Source organism: Dipodomys spectabilis, unplaced genomic scaffold (assembly GCF_019054845.1).
Source record: "Dipodomys spectabilis isolate Male_0828 unplaced genomic scaffold, ASM1905484v1 ptg000096l, whole genome shotgun sequence".
NCBI lineage: Eukaryota > Metazoa > Chordata > Mammalia > Rodentia > Heteromyidae > Dipodomys > Dipodomys spectabilis.
The window spans coordinates 27,818,088-27,834,268 of NW_024870773.1; the positions used below are offsets into that span (position 1 = coordinate 27,818,088).

Below are 16,181 nucleotides of genomic sequence, written 5' to 3' on the forward strand. Positions count from 1 at the left end.
AGGGGCAGCTGACACCCGTCTATGGGGCGCAATCTAACGGGCCTAACGCAGAACCCTACTGTGCTGCACTCAGTGCAGTGCAACATCTGTTTACCAGCCATGGGTGAAATGTCTTCTCATTTCTCTTTAAAAAGTAGACATTTTCCATGCATTCTGACTACAAACCCTTGACAGTTATATTGAAAATGTCTTCTCATCTTTTCATTTGAATTGTTCATTTGCTTAGCATATGTCCTTTCATTTTGGTAGTTGATTTAATCATCCTTCATGATTAGTGCTGTGTGTCTCAAAACACTCACTCCTGCCCTATCGTTTTTCCATGAAAACATTTTCAGTTATTGCTTTCTGCATCAAAGCCCTTTACAAATTTAGGATTGACAGTTGAGTAAAGTGTGGGTATAAAGTAGACTTTGTTTCCCCAATAGATAAGCATTGTGATAGCACTATTCATGGGGTTAGCTTTCCTGTTCTCGCCGCCCCCCGCTCCCCGCCCCAATCGACCTCAAAAATCAACATGGGCATCAACCAGTTCCTAGGCTGTTCTGTTCCATCGATCAGAAAGCTGCCCCACAGGTCTCACTATCTCTGCAACAAAGCCTGACATACTGTAAGGTCAGCACTTTCTGTGGGACAGGGCATCAATTTGGGGAGATCGGGTATCTGTATGACCTATTATATTCCTATTTGCAACACAGTTACTTGTTCCTGAATATTCCCCCTACTATCTCAACTCAGGAAAGTGCAACTTCTATGTGCAAATTTGAGGCAACTGTCACAGATGCCTGGGTGGAAGCAACATCTTCATTACTGAATACACTGAGGACAAGAAGAGCAGCGGAGGGCGAGGCTGGAGACACCCTGGTGTGTGGTGCTTACACGCCCTTCATGGGCTGGGAGAGCTATCTGTGAGGATCCGGGAGGAAGGAACAGGCCAGCACTGACAGGATGGCATCACCACTGGAACCACAGGCTACGAAGGGAGCTCATGACAGACGCTGAGGGCACAAGCGTTTAAGAGGGCAGAGATAGAAAGTTCAGAAAATGGCCAAGAAATAATCAAAAATGTAGAAAATTAGGCAGAAGAGTGATGTCAAGGGTGGGGGAGGGTAAGGAAACAGAGGAGAGAAAGAAGAGTTTTAAAGAGGTCGACAAGAAGATGAAAACACTCTGGAAGGACCAGAGTCTAATTAAGGGGTCATCGGTGGCAAGACTCTAAGTCTCTCTCCCTCCTTCTCCCTCTCCCTCTCCCTCTTTCTCCCTCCCTCCCTCCCCCTCTCTCTCTCACACACACACCTATCTCCACTGAATTACAGTGAGAGAGTAGCAGGCATGTGGCAGTCAGTATTTGCTGAGTGCATGCATGAGAAAGGGGAGAAGGCAGATTGTGCTCTGTGAGTCCAGCATAGAGGCGGAGCATTATAAACCTCACCTCTTCCCCACTGCCCCCGCCCACCGTCCCCCACCCCCCCAGCCAGCCTCCACAGCACACAACAGGGCAGGCAATACAATGTGGGCAATTCTTTAGAGGGAACACTAAATGTGAGTCCTAATGAATGTGGAAGGGCCAAGTGTGCATGAGTGTGTGAGGCCCAGTCCAGCCCATGGGTAAGAGCGCTTCCCAGGGACCCCTGGAGCCCTGCTTCCTTGCAAGTTCTAGTTCCTATTTAATGGACATTTCAGAAAAAGCAAGCATCTACCATGGGATTAGACCAACGGCAACCCCAGGAGGCCACGCTGCCCACACTGGCTCACAAGATGCAGCAAGTAAGTGGAGCTGCAAGTAAGTGGAGCCAGGAGGCTCGGTAACAGCTCGGAGAAGATACACTAAAATGTTGGATTCTTTCTCATAGAAGGTCACCAAGCCTGAATAACATGCATGCTATGAAACGAAAACCAGGTCCAAGTTAAGTGGCTCGGGACACCAAGCCCCAGGCTCCATGCAGCATGACTTACACGCACAGAAGAGAAGCACTGATTCTCAACGCATTCACGGTAAGCCACGCTGCCCGCATGCTGTGCTGCAAGTTCACATGGATAAAATGCCCATCTGCAGGTCTACACTGCCAGAGAGTCCTTCCTTCCACCCCACATATCTCAATGCATGCTTGGTAAGGGAGGGCTTCATGTCACAGAGAAACACACCCCAATAGTGTGCACAAACACAAGAGTGGCTTCTCCTGCCCCGCAGTGCGCACAGGTTCCAATCCCAGAAGGGACCAGCCGAGTCCATCAGTCACTCCTCCACTGCGTACTTCCCTACTACTGATGCTCTACTCTTTGGGTGAGCACTGCTAGATGCAGAGCCTGAGGGTAGAGAGTTCTAAAATTCTACAAAAAAATCCCGTTAAACCCCTACTGTGTGCTTAATATTCATCTACCATCATCAGCAACTCAGGTCAATGAAGAAAAAACTAGTTATCACTGTCCTCAGTTTACAGATGAGAATGCAGGGACGGGGTGGGAGCTGGTGACTCACTCCTGTAATCCCAGCTACACGAGGCCAAGAACTAAGGATTGTAGTTTGAAGCCAGACCCAAGTCCATGAGTCCATGAGACTCATCTCCCATAAACTTCTAAAAAGCCAGATGTGGAGCTGTGGCTCAGGGGTAGAGTGCTAGTCTAGTGTCCAGGCCCTGAGTTCAAGCCCGAGGACCAACACACACATAAGAAAGCAAGCAATGATGCGAGACGAAGTTCTTAACTTATGCCCCAAGGCAGCCAAGTGACCGAGCCGAACCCATGCCCACTTCAGAGCCCACATGCCTAACCACTCCCAGAGACTCAGCAGGGGCCGCCCGCTGTCCCCAAATCCACTTAGCTCAGAAAACAGCTCAAAGACGCTCTGTACCCTTACACCACTCGCCCTGCCCCCCTGCCTTCCTACCCCTCAAGGCAGGGGGTATGAATTTATAGAGAGACACACTTGCATGTGTGCACGCATATGAGCACAAACCCAAGTGCACGCATGTGTGTGCACACACACACAGAACTTAAAAGAACATGACTGTACTTGGTTTGCCACACCAGGCAACAGAGCGAGGGATTTCTAACAAGCAAGTGGTAAGATCATGATTTTTGCCAAGAGGATTTCTGCCACCACCATTTATAATTGGGCCTCTAGAAACAGGTGGGGAGGGGTGGAGGAAGGGAGAGGGAGAGGATGAGTGAGAGAGGGAGAGAGGGAGGGAGAGAAAAAGAGAGAGGGAGAGAAAGGGTAGAGAGGGTAGAGAAATACTTTTGCCCTGTCAGAGGGTACTGGAACCATTCAGATTAGAACACCCCATTTCGCACAGTAGTGCCTTGCAACATTTTTCTACACCTTTCTCTGTTCAACCAAGTTTCAGCTTTTTTGGGGGGCGGGGGAGAAGGGGGAGAGTACCCATCTAGGTTCAAGGCTAAGATGGAGCAAAGCTAGTGGACCTGCTTGGAAACGCATACCGTCTCCAGGGAGCCCCGCCCCACCAGCCCTGCAGCCTCTAACAGCACAGGCCCTCTAGGAGCACAGGCAGGGTGAGGCCAGGAGAGGCCAGGCACGATCTGCTGTTCTTTCTAAGGCACTGTGGATCCGACCTCCTTGAGGTCGGCAAGTGTAAAAAAGGTAAAAAGAACTTAGTCTGTGTCATATCCCAAAATGGGGCCAAGCCATTTCTCCACCTCTGTCACAGGCATGTTCTTCCTCGAAGCATAATCTGCGATCTGCAAGAGATAGAAAGGTCGTATTCACCAAGCGTCAAGTCCTTCTCCACCCAAGCTGCCACAGCTGTGGAGGAACATTAAGTGCCTCATGTTTCTTGTCTTAATTACCATCCACTGCATGCAGTGGAGGGAAGTATGTTCTCCCTGCCCCACGGTCTTATCTCTGGGCTGAAGACAGCATGCAGCAGCCATGTGCTGTGTGTGCACATGAGCACGGAGGGCAGGGGTGAAACAGTATGAGGATGGTACCTGGAGAGCATTTCCTCGCACTCCCCTTCACTTGATGCCCACGCCAAATCAAATTGGCTCTGGGCCCCATTTAAAACAAGACAGGCAGCCAGGAAGCCACAGACTTACCTGATCCTTGGAAATTTTCCCCACGGCAAAGTATTTGGACTTCAGGTTGGAGAAGTAGAGGCCAGAAACTGCCGAGGCAGGGGCCATTGCCAAGGACTCCGTCAACTTAATGCCTAGAGAGAGCACAGGAGAGCACTCACCCCGCCGGTGCCTGGTGGAACAAGTGGGGGTGATCCTGCCTTCAGGGAGACTGACAGCAGGCAGGCTGGAACAAGTGCTAGGGCGGGGTGGGGTGAAACGGGGATTTTACCCAGTAGAGACAGTCTAGGAGGACTGGGAAGGTGGCTCAGTGGTAGAGCGTTTGCCTTGCATGCATGAGGCCCTGGGTTCAATTCCTCAGCACCACATAAGCAAAAAGAAAAAAGCCGGAAGTGGCGTTGTGGCTCAAGTAGTAGAGTGCTAGCCTTGAGCTGAAGAGCTGAGGGACAGTGCCCAGGCCCAGAGTTCAGGCCCCACGACCGGACCCCCCCAAAAAAAAGAGACAGTCTAGGAAAGACCCCATCTAGCCTCTCCTTCCCTATGTGGCCAACTCAGAGGCCCCACGGTGCCCCTGAGGCCAGAAGAGAAGAGCCACGGCCAGGAATGAGAGCAGACAGCCAGCTGCTGCCCATAGCACACTGAGGACACAGGCTTTTTTTCTGGGCCCTCAACACCACTGCACACCACTTGCTTTGTGCACAAGCAAACTCCACCAAGGGAGACTTATGGGATGTGGGGCCCCAGACTCCCAGACTACCATCTCGGCTGACCCAGACTCAACACCACTCCCACTCTCCCCTCAGTGAGGATCCTTCAACCCACCTGCTGGCAGCTCACTGCACTGAAAATGTAAACTTAGCTTCAGTCATCTGCACAACACGCACTATGCCTAGAACGCTGGTCTAGAACCCTGATTCACACTGCCCCACCAGGGGGCGGAGGCTGGCGACCAGGTCTTCATTTTGAAAAGAGACATGCCAGCCTTCCATGTCTCTCTGTGAATCAACTGTGAATCACGTGAGACGTGAGAGGAATTAGGATTTCAGAGAAGCACGAGCATGAACAACAGAGTAGAGGACACAAAGCGAGCTGAAGGGAGACTGGGAGCTCTGCCAACTTTGTGCCCAGAGACATCATCAGCATCGGTGTGGGCCCGGGCGGACAGCTGTCCTCACAGACAGAGGTCAGGCACTAAGGGAGGGGTGCACAACACTACCATGTTACAACAGAAGCTCACTGCATGTATGAACAAGCCCAGTTCCCATTCAAGACGGAACCAGGAAATGGTTTCAACTGTAAGACTAATGATGAGCCAGGGGACCAGTGGCTCACACCTGTAATCCTAGCTACTCAGGAGGCTGAGATCTGAGGATCGTGGTTCAAAGCTAGCCCGGGCAGGAAAGTAGTCTGTATGACTTGTCTCTAATAAACCACCAGAAAACTGGAAGTGGTGCTGTGGCTCAAGTGGTAAAGTGCTCGCCTTGAGCTCAAGAGCTCAGGGACAGCGCCCAGGCCAGGGTTCAAGCCCCACGACAAAAAAAAAAAAAAAAGACTATAATGATGATGTAAACATACAAGACAGTAATATGGGGGGAAAATGCCAGAAAAAAGCTACAAGTGAGAAAGGATGAGAAGTGACTGCGTCCTAAGCTCTTCTGTTTAAAGCGAGAGGCCTTCCACGCTCAAGCTGCATGGAGACAGGAGCCACATCCCGCGCGCACCTGTGGCCTGCTCGATCCCTGCGAGGTTCCACATGGTGAGCTTCTCCGTGTGGTCAGGCTGGCTAGGGTAGCCGGGCGCCGGCCGGATGCCCTGGTACCGGAGCCTGCGCAGGTCCGTGGTGCCCAGCTGCTCGCTGCTGCAGTACGCCCACAGCTCGCGGCGCACCCGCTCGTGCAGCTCCTCGGCAAAGGCCTGCGAACCCCAAGCAGAGCGGGCTCAGGCCAGGGTCCCCCGTCCGCCCCCACCCGAGACGCCATGCTCGCCAGTGGCCCACCTCAGCCAGCCGGTCCCCCAGCGCCTTGACCATGATGCTGCAGTAGTCGTCACCCTGGTCCTCGTAGGCCTTGCTCAGCTCCTCCACCCCGAAGCAGGCGACGGCAAACAGCCCCAGGTAGTCTGTGACGCCGGAGTCCAGGGGCGCGACAAAGTCGGAGAGGCAGAGGTACGGGTCCGTGCTGGCGGAGTCCTTCTCGGCCTGGAAATGCAAACAGCAGGCAGAAGAGCTGTGAGCGGGACGCAGAGCCCACCGTGGGAAGCCACAGCATGGGGGCGCTCCGCCCGCTGTCCACAGCCACCGCCTCAGCTACGTGCCTGACAGTTAACACTCGCTGACAAACGGACCCCGACAGTTTGAGTGCTCCCCAGAAGTGTGTGCTTGCACCTGAGCCCTCGATGTGGTGGTGTTGGTGGGTACTGGGGTGTGGAGCTCCCTCCATGGGAACTGGCTGGCTCTGGTCAAAGTCCAGCCCTTCTCTCTCTCTCTGCACATGCTCTCCCCCTTTCTGAATTATGCCACGTTGGAAGCATCTAGCCCTCGGGATTTTGGCCTTCCCAACCTCCAAAATATCCTTCTAAATTACTCAGCCTCCAATATTATTGTAACAACAGAAGATGGACAGAGATAGAATGAAATTGTAATTTGTTGTTGGTCATGGGGCTTGAACCCAGGGCCTGGGCTCTTTTGTTCAAGGCCAGTGCTCTACCACTTTGAGCCACAGTGCCACTTTTCAGTTTTCTAGGGGTTAACTGTAGATAAAAATCTCATGGACTTTCTTGCCCAAGCTGGCTGCAAACCACAATCCTCAGATCTCAGCCTCCTGCATAGCTAGGATTGTAGGCGTGAGCCACTAGAGCATGTGTCCCTGATGTAACTCTCAATAGCTCAGTGATGTAAATGACCCCATCAGCTCCATTTTCAGGCAGGAAATCTGAGAGCTGAAAGACAGACCTCAGGTTCTGAGAGCAGCAGGACTGAGGACTGAAGGCAGAACACCCTCCGTCCCAAGAGCAGGCACTTGTGTGTACAGCGCTGCTCTGGACTTCTCAGTCCATCAAGGAGCGGCCAGCCATTTGCCATGAAAGCAGACAGCCTGACCCTGGGCAGAGGAACGCTGAGCTGCTGCAGGTGCACTGTTTGATGAAGGCACACAGACATGCCAGAGAACTCAGTGGTGCCCGGTCCCTTGCGGCACAGGGCAAGTGGTTCACGGCCCCACAGGGCTTCAGAAGGGATGGCAAGCACAACAGAAGGCCCTGCACCCGTAACTGTCAGCACACTGCAGAGAACACCTCGTTAGAAACACTGATCCAGGCTGGAAACAGACAGCCTGTGTGAGCTCAGTCCCCCTTCCGGGCACTATGCGAGGATGGATGCTGGAAATGTGCTGCAGTAGACACCCTAATGCAGAGTGGCCACCACAGAGGCCGGAGCAGAGGCAGGAGCAGCTTTCCCCTTCATTCTCCCCATGAAGAGAGAGCAGCGGACACAGAGGACGACTCAGAGGATAAAAGTCCAGGCCCAGCAGAGGTGTCCTGACCTTAGCCAGGCCTGTAAAAGCAAAGTCTCTGATTTCCCAGTGAGGAGGGGCCAGAGATGAGCATTAAAAACCCTGCTCTGTGTGCTGTGCTTTCCCAGCCTGAGCCTCACTGTATACAGTATAAAACACAGCGATCCTTACTGAATTCTTTAAAGCACTGCTCAAAGCCCCAATTTAAATAACCAGTCAGAGCCAAGTGCTAGTGAGTGGCTCCTGCTTGTAATCCTACCTACTTGGGAGGCTGAGATCTGTGGATCATGGTTCAAAGCCGGCCCAGGAAGCAAAGTCTGTGAAAAGTGGAATTGTGGCTCAAAGTAGTACAGCACTTAGCTTCAGCAAAACAACTCAGGGACAACACCCAGGTCAACTTCCAGCCTCATGACTGACTGACTAAATAAATACCAGTAGGATGTTATGGTCAAAATACCAAATTCATCATGAATTATGTCACTGTTGTGATCAAAGTCAACACTATCACTTTCCAATGACTAAAAATAGTGGTAAAACTGAAGAGTAATTTACTAAAAATTAACCAAGACAGCTACTGTTTACAGCAGCTAAAAGAACCTGCCTAAGATGTCTGTGTGTATGCTTCCAAACAGGGTCTGGAGTGGGAGAGCTGTGCCGGGGAGCCACACCACAGGGGGTAAAAGAACAGACAGGGGGTACACACCTGGGGCTCAGCACCCGCCAGCAGCCTGTTTTCTGCTCAACTGGAAACACAAGCACCCTCTGCAGCTGGCACCCTGAGGACACTGCATGAATGCTTGCCTGACTTCCCCGTGACAAATGGAGGCCATATCCACACGGGCCAGCCCGTGCCCTCAGGTGAGGCTGGAGGACAGAGGGACACTTGGAGGACACCTGGGGCAGCAGCAGGCCCTCCCCCACAAACCTCTCCCTCCTGCTGGCACCCAGAGGCCAGCAACCTCTCCATCATCCTCCCCAGTGCGCAGGGCCTGGGCCTGTGGCTGGCCAGCAGGGATGAGGTTGAAGAGACTCCACTATTTCTTTAATTCTCACTGACATTTTGTTAAGCTCCGTGCCCACAACTTAAGGCCGAAGCAGTGTGCTGTGCCCATGTGCGCACCTGCTGCCTCAGCCCGTAGAAGGTGGCTATGGGCTCTGAGGCCCTGGGCTCTGCCCCTGCTGCGTACAGGTGGATGTCGTCCTGGACACTCTGCGCTGGCCAGAAGCCAACCACACCCCTGGCCTGGAGTTTCCTCTCACTAATCAAGACGTTCAGCATGGCCTGGGCATCATCGTACACCTTTCTGGCCTCTTCACCTGTTGGGAAAATGAAATCTCTTAAAGACGAGAAGAGCGCAAAGAAAGCTGCTTTATAAAACGCCTGCCTCTCTGCAGCCTTTGTCTCAGGCTTTGTCCCAGGTGCAGCATCAGGGAGAAGGGCCAGGGGCTACCGGCTTCTGTGAACCCCAACAGCCAGCTTTGCAGTTCAAGTCAAAGCAATCAGAGGCCAGAGAAGAGCAGAGAGCTCCCAGCCACCAGCAGTCCCGCACACCCACACACCCACACACCCCCATGCAGCCCCGGAGCACAGCGGCCTGTGAGATGGCCCACGGTGGGTGGGGAAGGGTAGACCCTCGCTGTCCTATGGAGCTTCAGCTCTACAGCTACCCCATGTGCTCCAGGCTCTGGTCATCTCCTTGGCTTCCTTGTCTGACCCACTGGGAGCCTGACTGCTCACAGGTGGAGACATCCCTGTCCCTCCCCTGGCCACGTGGGAGCTGCTAACACTCAGGCCTGGCTTTTCCCAGCTCACCCCCGGACTTCTAGGGGTCCACCCACCACCCTGTGGCATTCCAGTCACACTCTGACCATCTGAATGGCTTCACTGTGATCCCGTCTCTGGGGTTGGGTCAGGGATGAGCTGGATGTGAGGACAGGAGGTGAGAGCTGACTCGCTCATGTTTCTATCACCCCAAAATGTGAATGCTCTGAGTATAACAGATAGTCCTTTTCTTCAGCACCGCTTCTCGTCCCCAGGCCCAGCCTCAGTAACTCACACTGTCTCCACAAGGCAGCTCAACACTACCTTCCTCCAGGAAGCCCGCTCTGCTCCCAGCTGAGCCTGCAGCCATCATCAGCAAGGTGCCTAGGGCTGCTGGGCACACCCACGCTAGCAAGAATGCCACTGTCTCCTGTTTGTCCCCAGTGTCCACCTCAGAGCCCAGCATGTAACCAACACCAATAGACACACATTCAAAGAACCAACGAACAAAACAGCACAGTGAGTCAGTATGGTAAGGACTGACGAAGCCATGTAAAGCCATCTGGCAGTTGGGCAGTGACCAGGAGAGCCAGCCATGTCCACATGACCTGAACACCCGGTACACCCAAGTGCGGCTTTCCGTCATCCCAGCAGGCCCACGGACTCACCCACGGTCTTGTCATGAAATATCTTGGGGAAGCCTCGGTTGGGGTACTTGCCCCGGAGCTGCCATACGTCAAAGAAAGGCTTCCAGTCAATGTAGTCCACCAGCTTCTGCAGGTCATAGTCCGCGAAAACCCGGGTGCCAAGGAAGGTGGGCTTCACTGGGGGAAGAGCACAGTTCTCAGCACGGGGCTGGAGACCCACTGAGCCCCAGCCCAGCGGTGGGCTGGGGGGGGGGGGGCGGCGTCCCTCCCCCTGTCAGCACTGACTTGGAGCCACACTGAACCCCAGCGGTGGGCGGGGGACGGGGGGAGGCGACCCTCCCCCTGTCAGCACTGACTTGGAACCACACTGAACCCCGCCCCAGCCAGGGGAAGAGGCACCCTCCACACCCCACGTGTCCCTCCTTCCTGTCAGCACTGACACCCCCCACCCCACCATGCCCCAAGCGTCCCGCCCCTGTCAGCACAGCTGTCTTACAAGGAGCGGAACTCTACTGTGAGAAGGAGTAATTCCACACTGAATGTGGAACAAAATTTCTCCCTTGCAGCTGCCTGATTCCCTGGAAACAGCCTCCTCGCCTCTATTCCCACTCCTATTTCAGAAGAGAACAGCCTGCCTCAACCTCACCCCTGCAAATGAAGACATTTAAATAAAGACCACTGTAGGTGGGGGCGACCCTGTCCAAAAAAGCAATGTACTCATTACCTATGAAATAAAGAGGGGGGGGGAGGGAGAGAGCGAAAGAGAGAGAGAGAGAGAGGGAAGAAAAGACTACTGCAGAGACCGCCCTGCATGTGAAGTCGAGAACCATGCAACCCCTGGCTGGACAAGCATGTGCGCAGGCAGGGCAGGGGACACGGCTGGATGTGAAGCCACAGTGAGGCTCGGGTGATCTCTGCAGGCAGGGACTTGGGGCCCACAGGCAAGCACATGCGCTCAGTTCTGTCAGGTGGCTGCTCAATCAGCGAGTAGGATACAGGAATGCTCGATACACATTTTCTACACCTCCTGAGTCTACAGTGTATAGCCATACAAACAATGGCGAGACAGAGGAGCTGTGGGGCTTTCTGGGGCCCAGAGAGCAGCATAGGTCACAAGCCAGGGACCCGTCCTGCTATGGCTCCAAAGCCCTCATAGGTCCCACAACCAGAGACCCAGGGAACACCCAAGTGTCAGGCAAGTGAGAGGACAGGGGTGCAGGAGCCCCCCTCCAACGCCTGCTTCCCACATGGGGCTTCCCTGCCACTCCGTGCCCCAGACCATGCGGGTTTGCTTGGTAACAAGGTAGCAGCCGCCGTGGGACACTCGCTGAAAACACACATGGGCTCCTGGAGATGGTGGCCTGGCCAGGAGGCAGGAGCAACACACTGCTTGCTGCCCAGCCACCCACACCAGGCTGCACTTGCCTTGGCCTCACACACACGCAGGACAAAGCCCAGCAGAAGCCTCACTAGCTTAGCAGGACATGCAGAGTCCTCACCACTGGCCAGGCATCGTGGATTGCCCAGGCCTTTCTAGAACGTTCCTGCAAAGCATACTTCAGATGTCTGGCTTGGACCAAATAGATGTTCCCTAATGCCTAACTTCACAGTGCAAGGTAAAGGGCAAATCACAGCCTGGCTGTACAGTGACTTCGAGTTCTTCAAAGACTTGCATATAATACCTTACTTCACCCTGTCAGTTCTCAGAGGTGGAAGGAAGACAGCTAAGGTCACACAGCGCATCGCAGCCCGAAGCCATGCTGTCAGACACCCAGGCTTCTCAGCCCCGATCTGTATTCTTTCTATGCACCCACACTGAACTCACAGGAACCAAATTAAGACCAGCACACCTCCATTTCCAACTCAATCAGCTAGAACACAGATATCCTGAGCAATGAGAGCTGATCTACGACATCACCTTGGAAATATGGATTCAATTAATATAAGCCCTATTCACCTTGTCTCGGTTTTCCATTTGTACCTCATGCCTCTCTGAGCCTGTCAAAACAGCTTGTATATATTTCATTCCCTCAGGAATACCTATTTGAGGTAAGAATGGTAGCTAGAAAGTTAAAAAAAAGATGAGGAGGAAGAGGAGGCAGAGGAGGAGGAGGAGGAGAAAGAAGGAGAAAGAGGAGAAGCAGCAGTAGCAGCTAAATACAAGGAATTTCAAGAAAGGAAGACATCATCCAGACAGAGAATCAGAGTGTGAACAAAGATGGGCTCTAGAGTTGACGCGGGTATGCCAGGTGTGCAGAGCAAAGTCACTCTGCATCTGCGGAGACTCATCAGTGAGTAGGGAGCACTAGGAGGGCAGGGGGCAGCCAGGGTGAGAGGATGACTTCCAGGGGAAATCCTAACGCCCGTCCCGACTCAGCTGGCAATGGTGGCCTCGTTCCTTGCAGAGCCATCAGGAGGGCTCGGAAAGCTCTGTGTGTCCCTCTCAGCAGGGTCTAGCACACAACAGGCCCTCCTAGAAAGGGAGGGACCTATCTACTTCCTTTGCAATTGTCAGGCTGACTCACTATTACACACACTGAGAGTGACTTTCATGTTAGCCAAGTAACTGCAAACATCTCCTGGCACAGAGTTGGTTCCTGTCTCCAGCAACAGCCACAGACCTGGGTGAGGTTCGGACAGCCAATCAATGTGGAAGCCATTTTTCCTGGCTTGACTTAATGGTAAGTATTTCCTCTCCTGTTGAAAGGGGAAAAGTTGTTTAGTTTTTCCACCTCTAGAAAGCTGCTATGGGAGCTCTGAAAATAATTACAATGTTCTTAAATAAAAATCCTTATCCTACAAAGCCGTCCTTCTTCATTCAACATGCCCTCACACTAGGAGCAGCCCAGGAGACAGTGAAAACTGGTAAGTGTGCACTGGCCCCAGAGCGTGGCCCTCACACAGTGGGGAGAATACGTGCGCCCATTACTGGCCTGCCACCCATCTCCCCGAGCGCCAGCAGGCAGAGCTAAGATCAACAGCAGGCAAGCCTAAGGAAAGGGCAAAGCACCTGGGACCTACAAACACCTCATACAAGACCAGTTTCTCTTTACGCTGTTCGTGCTCACTTCATGTTCAAATTATCCCACAATAACCCGCAAGGCAGATAACCGGAAGGAAATACCCCAGTCACTTCCAGAGGGTGATTATGGAGTCCCTGAAGCTAACTGGAGAAAGCCTGGAAGGTTCTTTTGGACAGCAAGCAGTGTTAGGCCATTATGAATCAAGGCTCACGCCGGTCCATCCTGGCCCACACTTCAGCTTTCAGCCATTATTCCCTCAAGACTAAATGTCTTGACTCTGAATGTCACAGTGGGACATCATTTGGTTCCCAGTTCCTGTTTTATTCATTCTCATAACTCTGGTGTCTAACATAGTGCCTAAGACCTGCTGGAAACCCAGCGTGTCTGGGTGAATATATTCTTTTTTTGAGACAGAGTTTCACTATGTAGCCTAGGCTGACCTCAAACTCACCATCCTCCTGACTTAGCCTTTGAAGTCCTGAGATTGTAGGCGTAGGCAACCATATCTGTATTAAAATTCATTTTAATATAACCAAAAATTATTTGGAACTTATAGGTACATATGATTTGATCCAGGAAACACGCTTTCTCTGAAAAGAGCACCTCAAAACATGGGTCACTTTAGGTCCCAAACAATCAAGTTTGGTTCTGGCACTTACTTTGAGAGATTCGTAATGGTCCTGTCTAATATCTTCATATTCTTCCATGATTTCCTCAAAGTACTCGTCCTTAACGTTTTCATCTAACAGCTGAGAACACTGAAACAAAATAAGGTTCAATCACCATGAGCAGAAGATAAAAATCAATGCTGTAGCCAGGCACCAGTGTCTTACACCTATAATACTAACTTCTCAGGAGCCTAGGATCTTGGATCCTGGTTCAAAGCCAGCCAGGGGAGGAAAGTTTGTGAAATTCTTATCTCCAATTAACCACACAAAAAGCCGCAAGTGGAGATGTAGTTCAAGTAAGTGGTAGAATGCTGGCCTTGAGCACAAAAGCTCAGGAACAGCACCCAGGCTCTGAGTTCAAGACCCAGAACAGGATGTAACAGGACTCTCTGGGACACCTCCCTCAGGAAGCCTGCCCCCACATTCACTCTCACTTCAACAACTCTTGTGGGGGTCAGCAAAGGAGAGATACTCAGGGCTTGGGATGTTAAACCCCATGCAGAGTTCAAGCCCAGAGGTCAAGCCCAGGATCATTTTTTTTTTTTTTTAAAGCCCAAGCCAGAAGGCTGAGGAGAGCGTCCTGGCCCACCACACTCCTGTTTACTGATCCATCATCAGAAACAGCCTTTTGTCTACACAGAGAACACTCGAACCTGAGCCTGGCTCTCCGCTGACGCATGCACAGCCATTGCTGCTTTTAAGCTGTGTATGTTCACTAATAAGCTGATGATGAGTATACCATGTTCCTGACCTCTAATGAATCCATCCAGCAAATCCCTGACATGGAGATGACTGGGGAACCCTTCCCCATGTTCTGTCCATCTCTGCACCACTGCATGCACCATGGTGTGCTTACGTGTCTGCTTCCCAGGCTGCAGGACAAGCCCTGGAGAGCTGGGACCACATGAACCATCTGGCACTGCGGTGCCTGCCTCTGTGCGCACAGAGAGGCGTCTCCACCACCTACACCCATCCTCATGGTCAACTGGGAGCTTTCACTACCATGTGAAAGGAAACTGACAATTTAGGAAAATGTGGTGCTACTCATTAAATTTTAACACTGGGAAGAGCTAAATGACATGGTTTAGAAAACTAGCAAAAGCTACGAAGAAAGAAGAAATGGCTACTATTGATCCCATGGGCTGCAACTACTGCACTGCCCTACCCCCTCCAGCAGGACTGACACAAAAAGGCAGGAAGTTCCATAGCAAGTCATAGGGGATGATCTCTAACATATCTTCCAGCTTGTAATTCTATGTACAATTCCAAAGTTCTGCTCTTAAGGCCAATTACCAATGAGCTAGTGTAAAACAAAATCACTCCATTAAGGAATCAAATCTGAAAAGGCCGAAAAATAGGCTCCCAAATGAAGTATTCCCTACTCTCCATTAAACTCACCTCTACGGTGTCCCATGAGGGAACCCAGCAAGCTCACTGAACACGAGGACACTCGCACACTCCCCCACTTACACGAGGCCAGTCACCCAGTCTGCTTGATCACTACCCTGAGGAATCAAAACCTGGACTTCCCCAACAGCCAGAGAATTCACAATGCCCTCGCACAGCTATTAAGGTGCAGCCACAACATCGCTCAATATCCATGTTCCAGGGAGCCTTCTGTTCTCAGAGCCCTGTCCTGCTCTGCTCCTGCCTGGGCTTTGTCATGGCCAATCCACGATGAACCTGTACAAACTTTCCACCAAAGCATTAGGCCCATTCCACGCTTCCTGCTATCATGGCCAAAGTATACCTGTTATTTTCCTTCATTTCAGCTTGCTTTTCATGGCAACAGCTTCACAGAGAGGAAAAAGTAAGTTGAAAACTTTTTGTAATTTAGAAGAAATATTGGTATGCCTTGCCTTTTATTATAGGAAAAAAGCAAGCCAGGGAGTCCCCAGACCCCACGCTGGCTTGCTGTGTCTTTTTAGAATCTTTCCAATACAATAGATGATTGCTAGAGTAAGCCCTCCTTGCCCCCCCCCCCCCCCCCCCCGCACCATTGATTCCATTTAGATCAAATGACGCAGGCCAGCAACCAACCAAAACGAATTACACCACTGGCTCCAGCCAAGTGTCACCAGCAATTACCCAACTGGTTTGTCATCTGACCTGCATTTGAGCCACTTCAAAAACTGGGGCATTTCTGCCGCCTGCCCAGGGTACCAAACCATAGAGAGCATGGAGGCTACTGCCTGGCTTTGAGCAAGGCCTGGGCTACCTGAGCTCCAGAATGAGCTCGTGTCCTGCACACTTGAACCCCAGGGCCCAGTCTCCCTGCCTGGAGGGCCAGCGGCTGCCTTCGACACTAAGTACACCCAACAACACTGTATCCAATGGTGATGCTCAGAGCCACGTCACCTGACACAGCAACAAGCTTGAAAACAAGGCCCTCTGCTCACGCAACCAAGGAGACAAGCTCCTGAGAAGCATACAATATAAATACCATGTTAAAACTAAGTCATAAGTGCAGGGCGGCCCAAGTGGTAGAGCCCCAGCCTTGATACAAATGTCAAGTGAGAATGTGAGGCTGAAGTTCATGA

General features: G+C 52.0%; 1 protein-coding gene across 1 annotated transcript in view; it reads right to left on the minus strand.

The window, feature by feature from the left end:
- Window positions 1-2,593: 2,593 nt before the first annotated feature.
- Window positions 2,594-16,181, minus strand: part of Mtr (5-methyltetrahydrofolate-homocysteine methyltransferase) — a 59,554-nt gene continuing 45,966 nt past the window's right edge. The window contains exons 26-33 of the mRNA XM_042686193.1: window positions 13,633-13,731; window positions 12,572-12,647; window positions 9,972-10,127; window positions 8,662-8,858; window positions 6,029-6,229; window positions 5,754-5,946; window positions 4,054-4,166; window positions 2,594-3,696 (exon numbers count right to left, since the gene is read on the minus strand). Of these exons, the coding sequence (XP_042542127.1) occupies window positions 3,610-3,696; window positions 4,054-4,166; window positions 5,754-5,946; window positions 6,029-6,229; window positions 8,662-8,858; window positions 9,972-10,127; window positions 12,572-12,647; window positions 13,633-13,731 (1,122 nt within the window). The 3' untranslated portion in view covers window positions 2,594-3,609. The remainder of the gene's footprint in view (window positions 3,697-4,053; window positions 4,167-5,753; window positions 5,947-6,028; window positions 6,230-8,661; window positions 8,859-9,971; window positions 10,128-12,571; window positions 12,648-13,632; window positions 13,732-16,181) is intronic.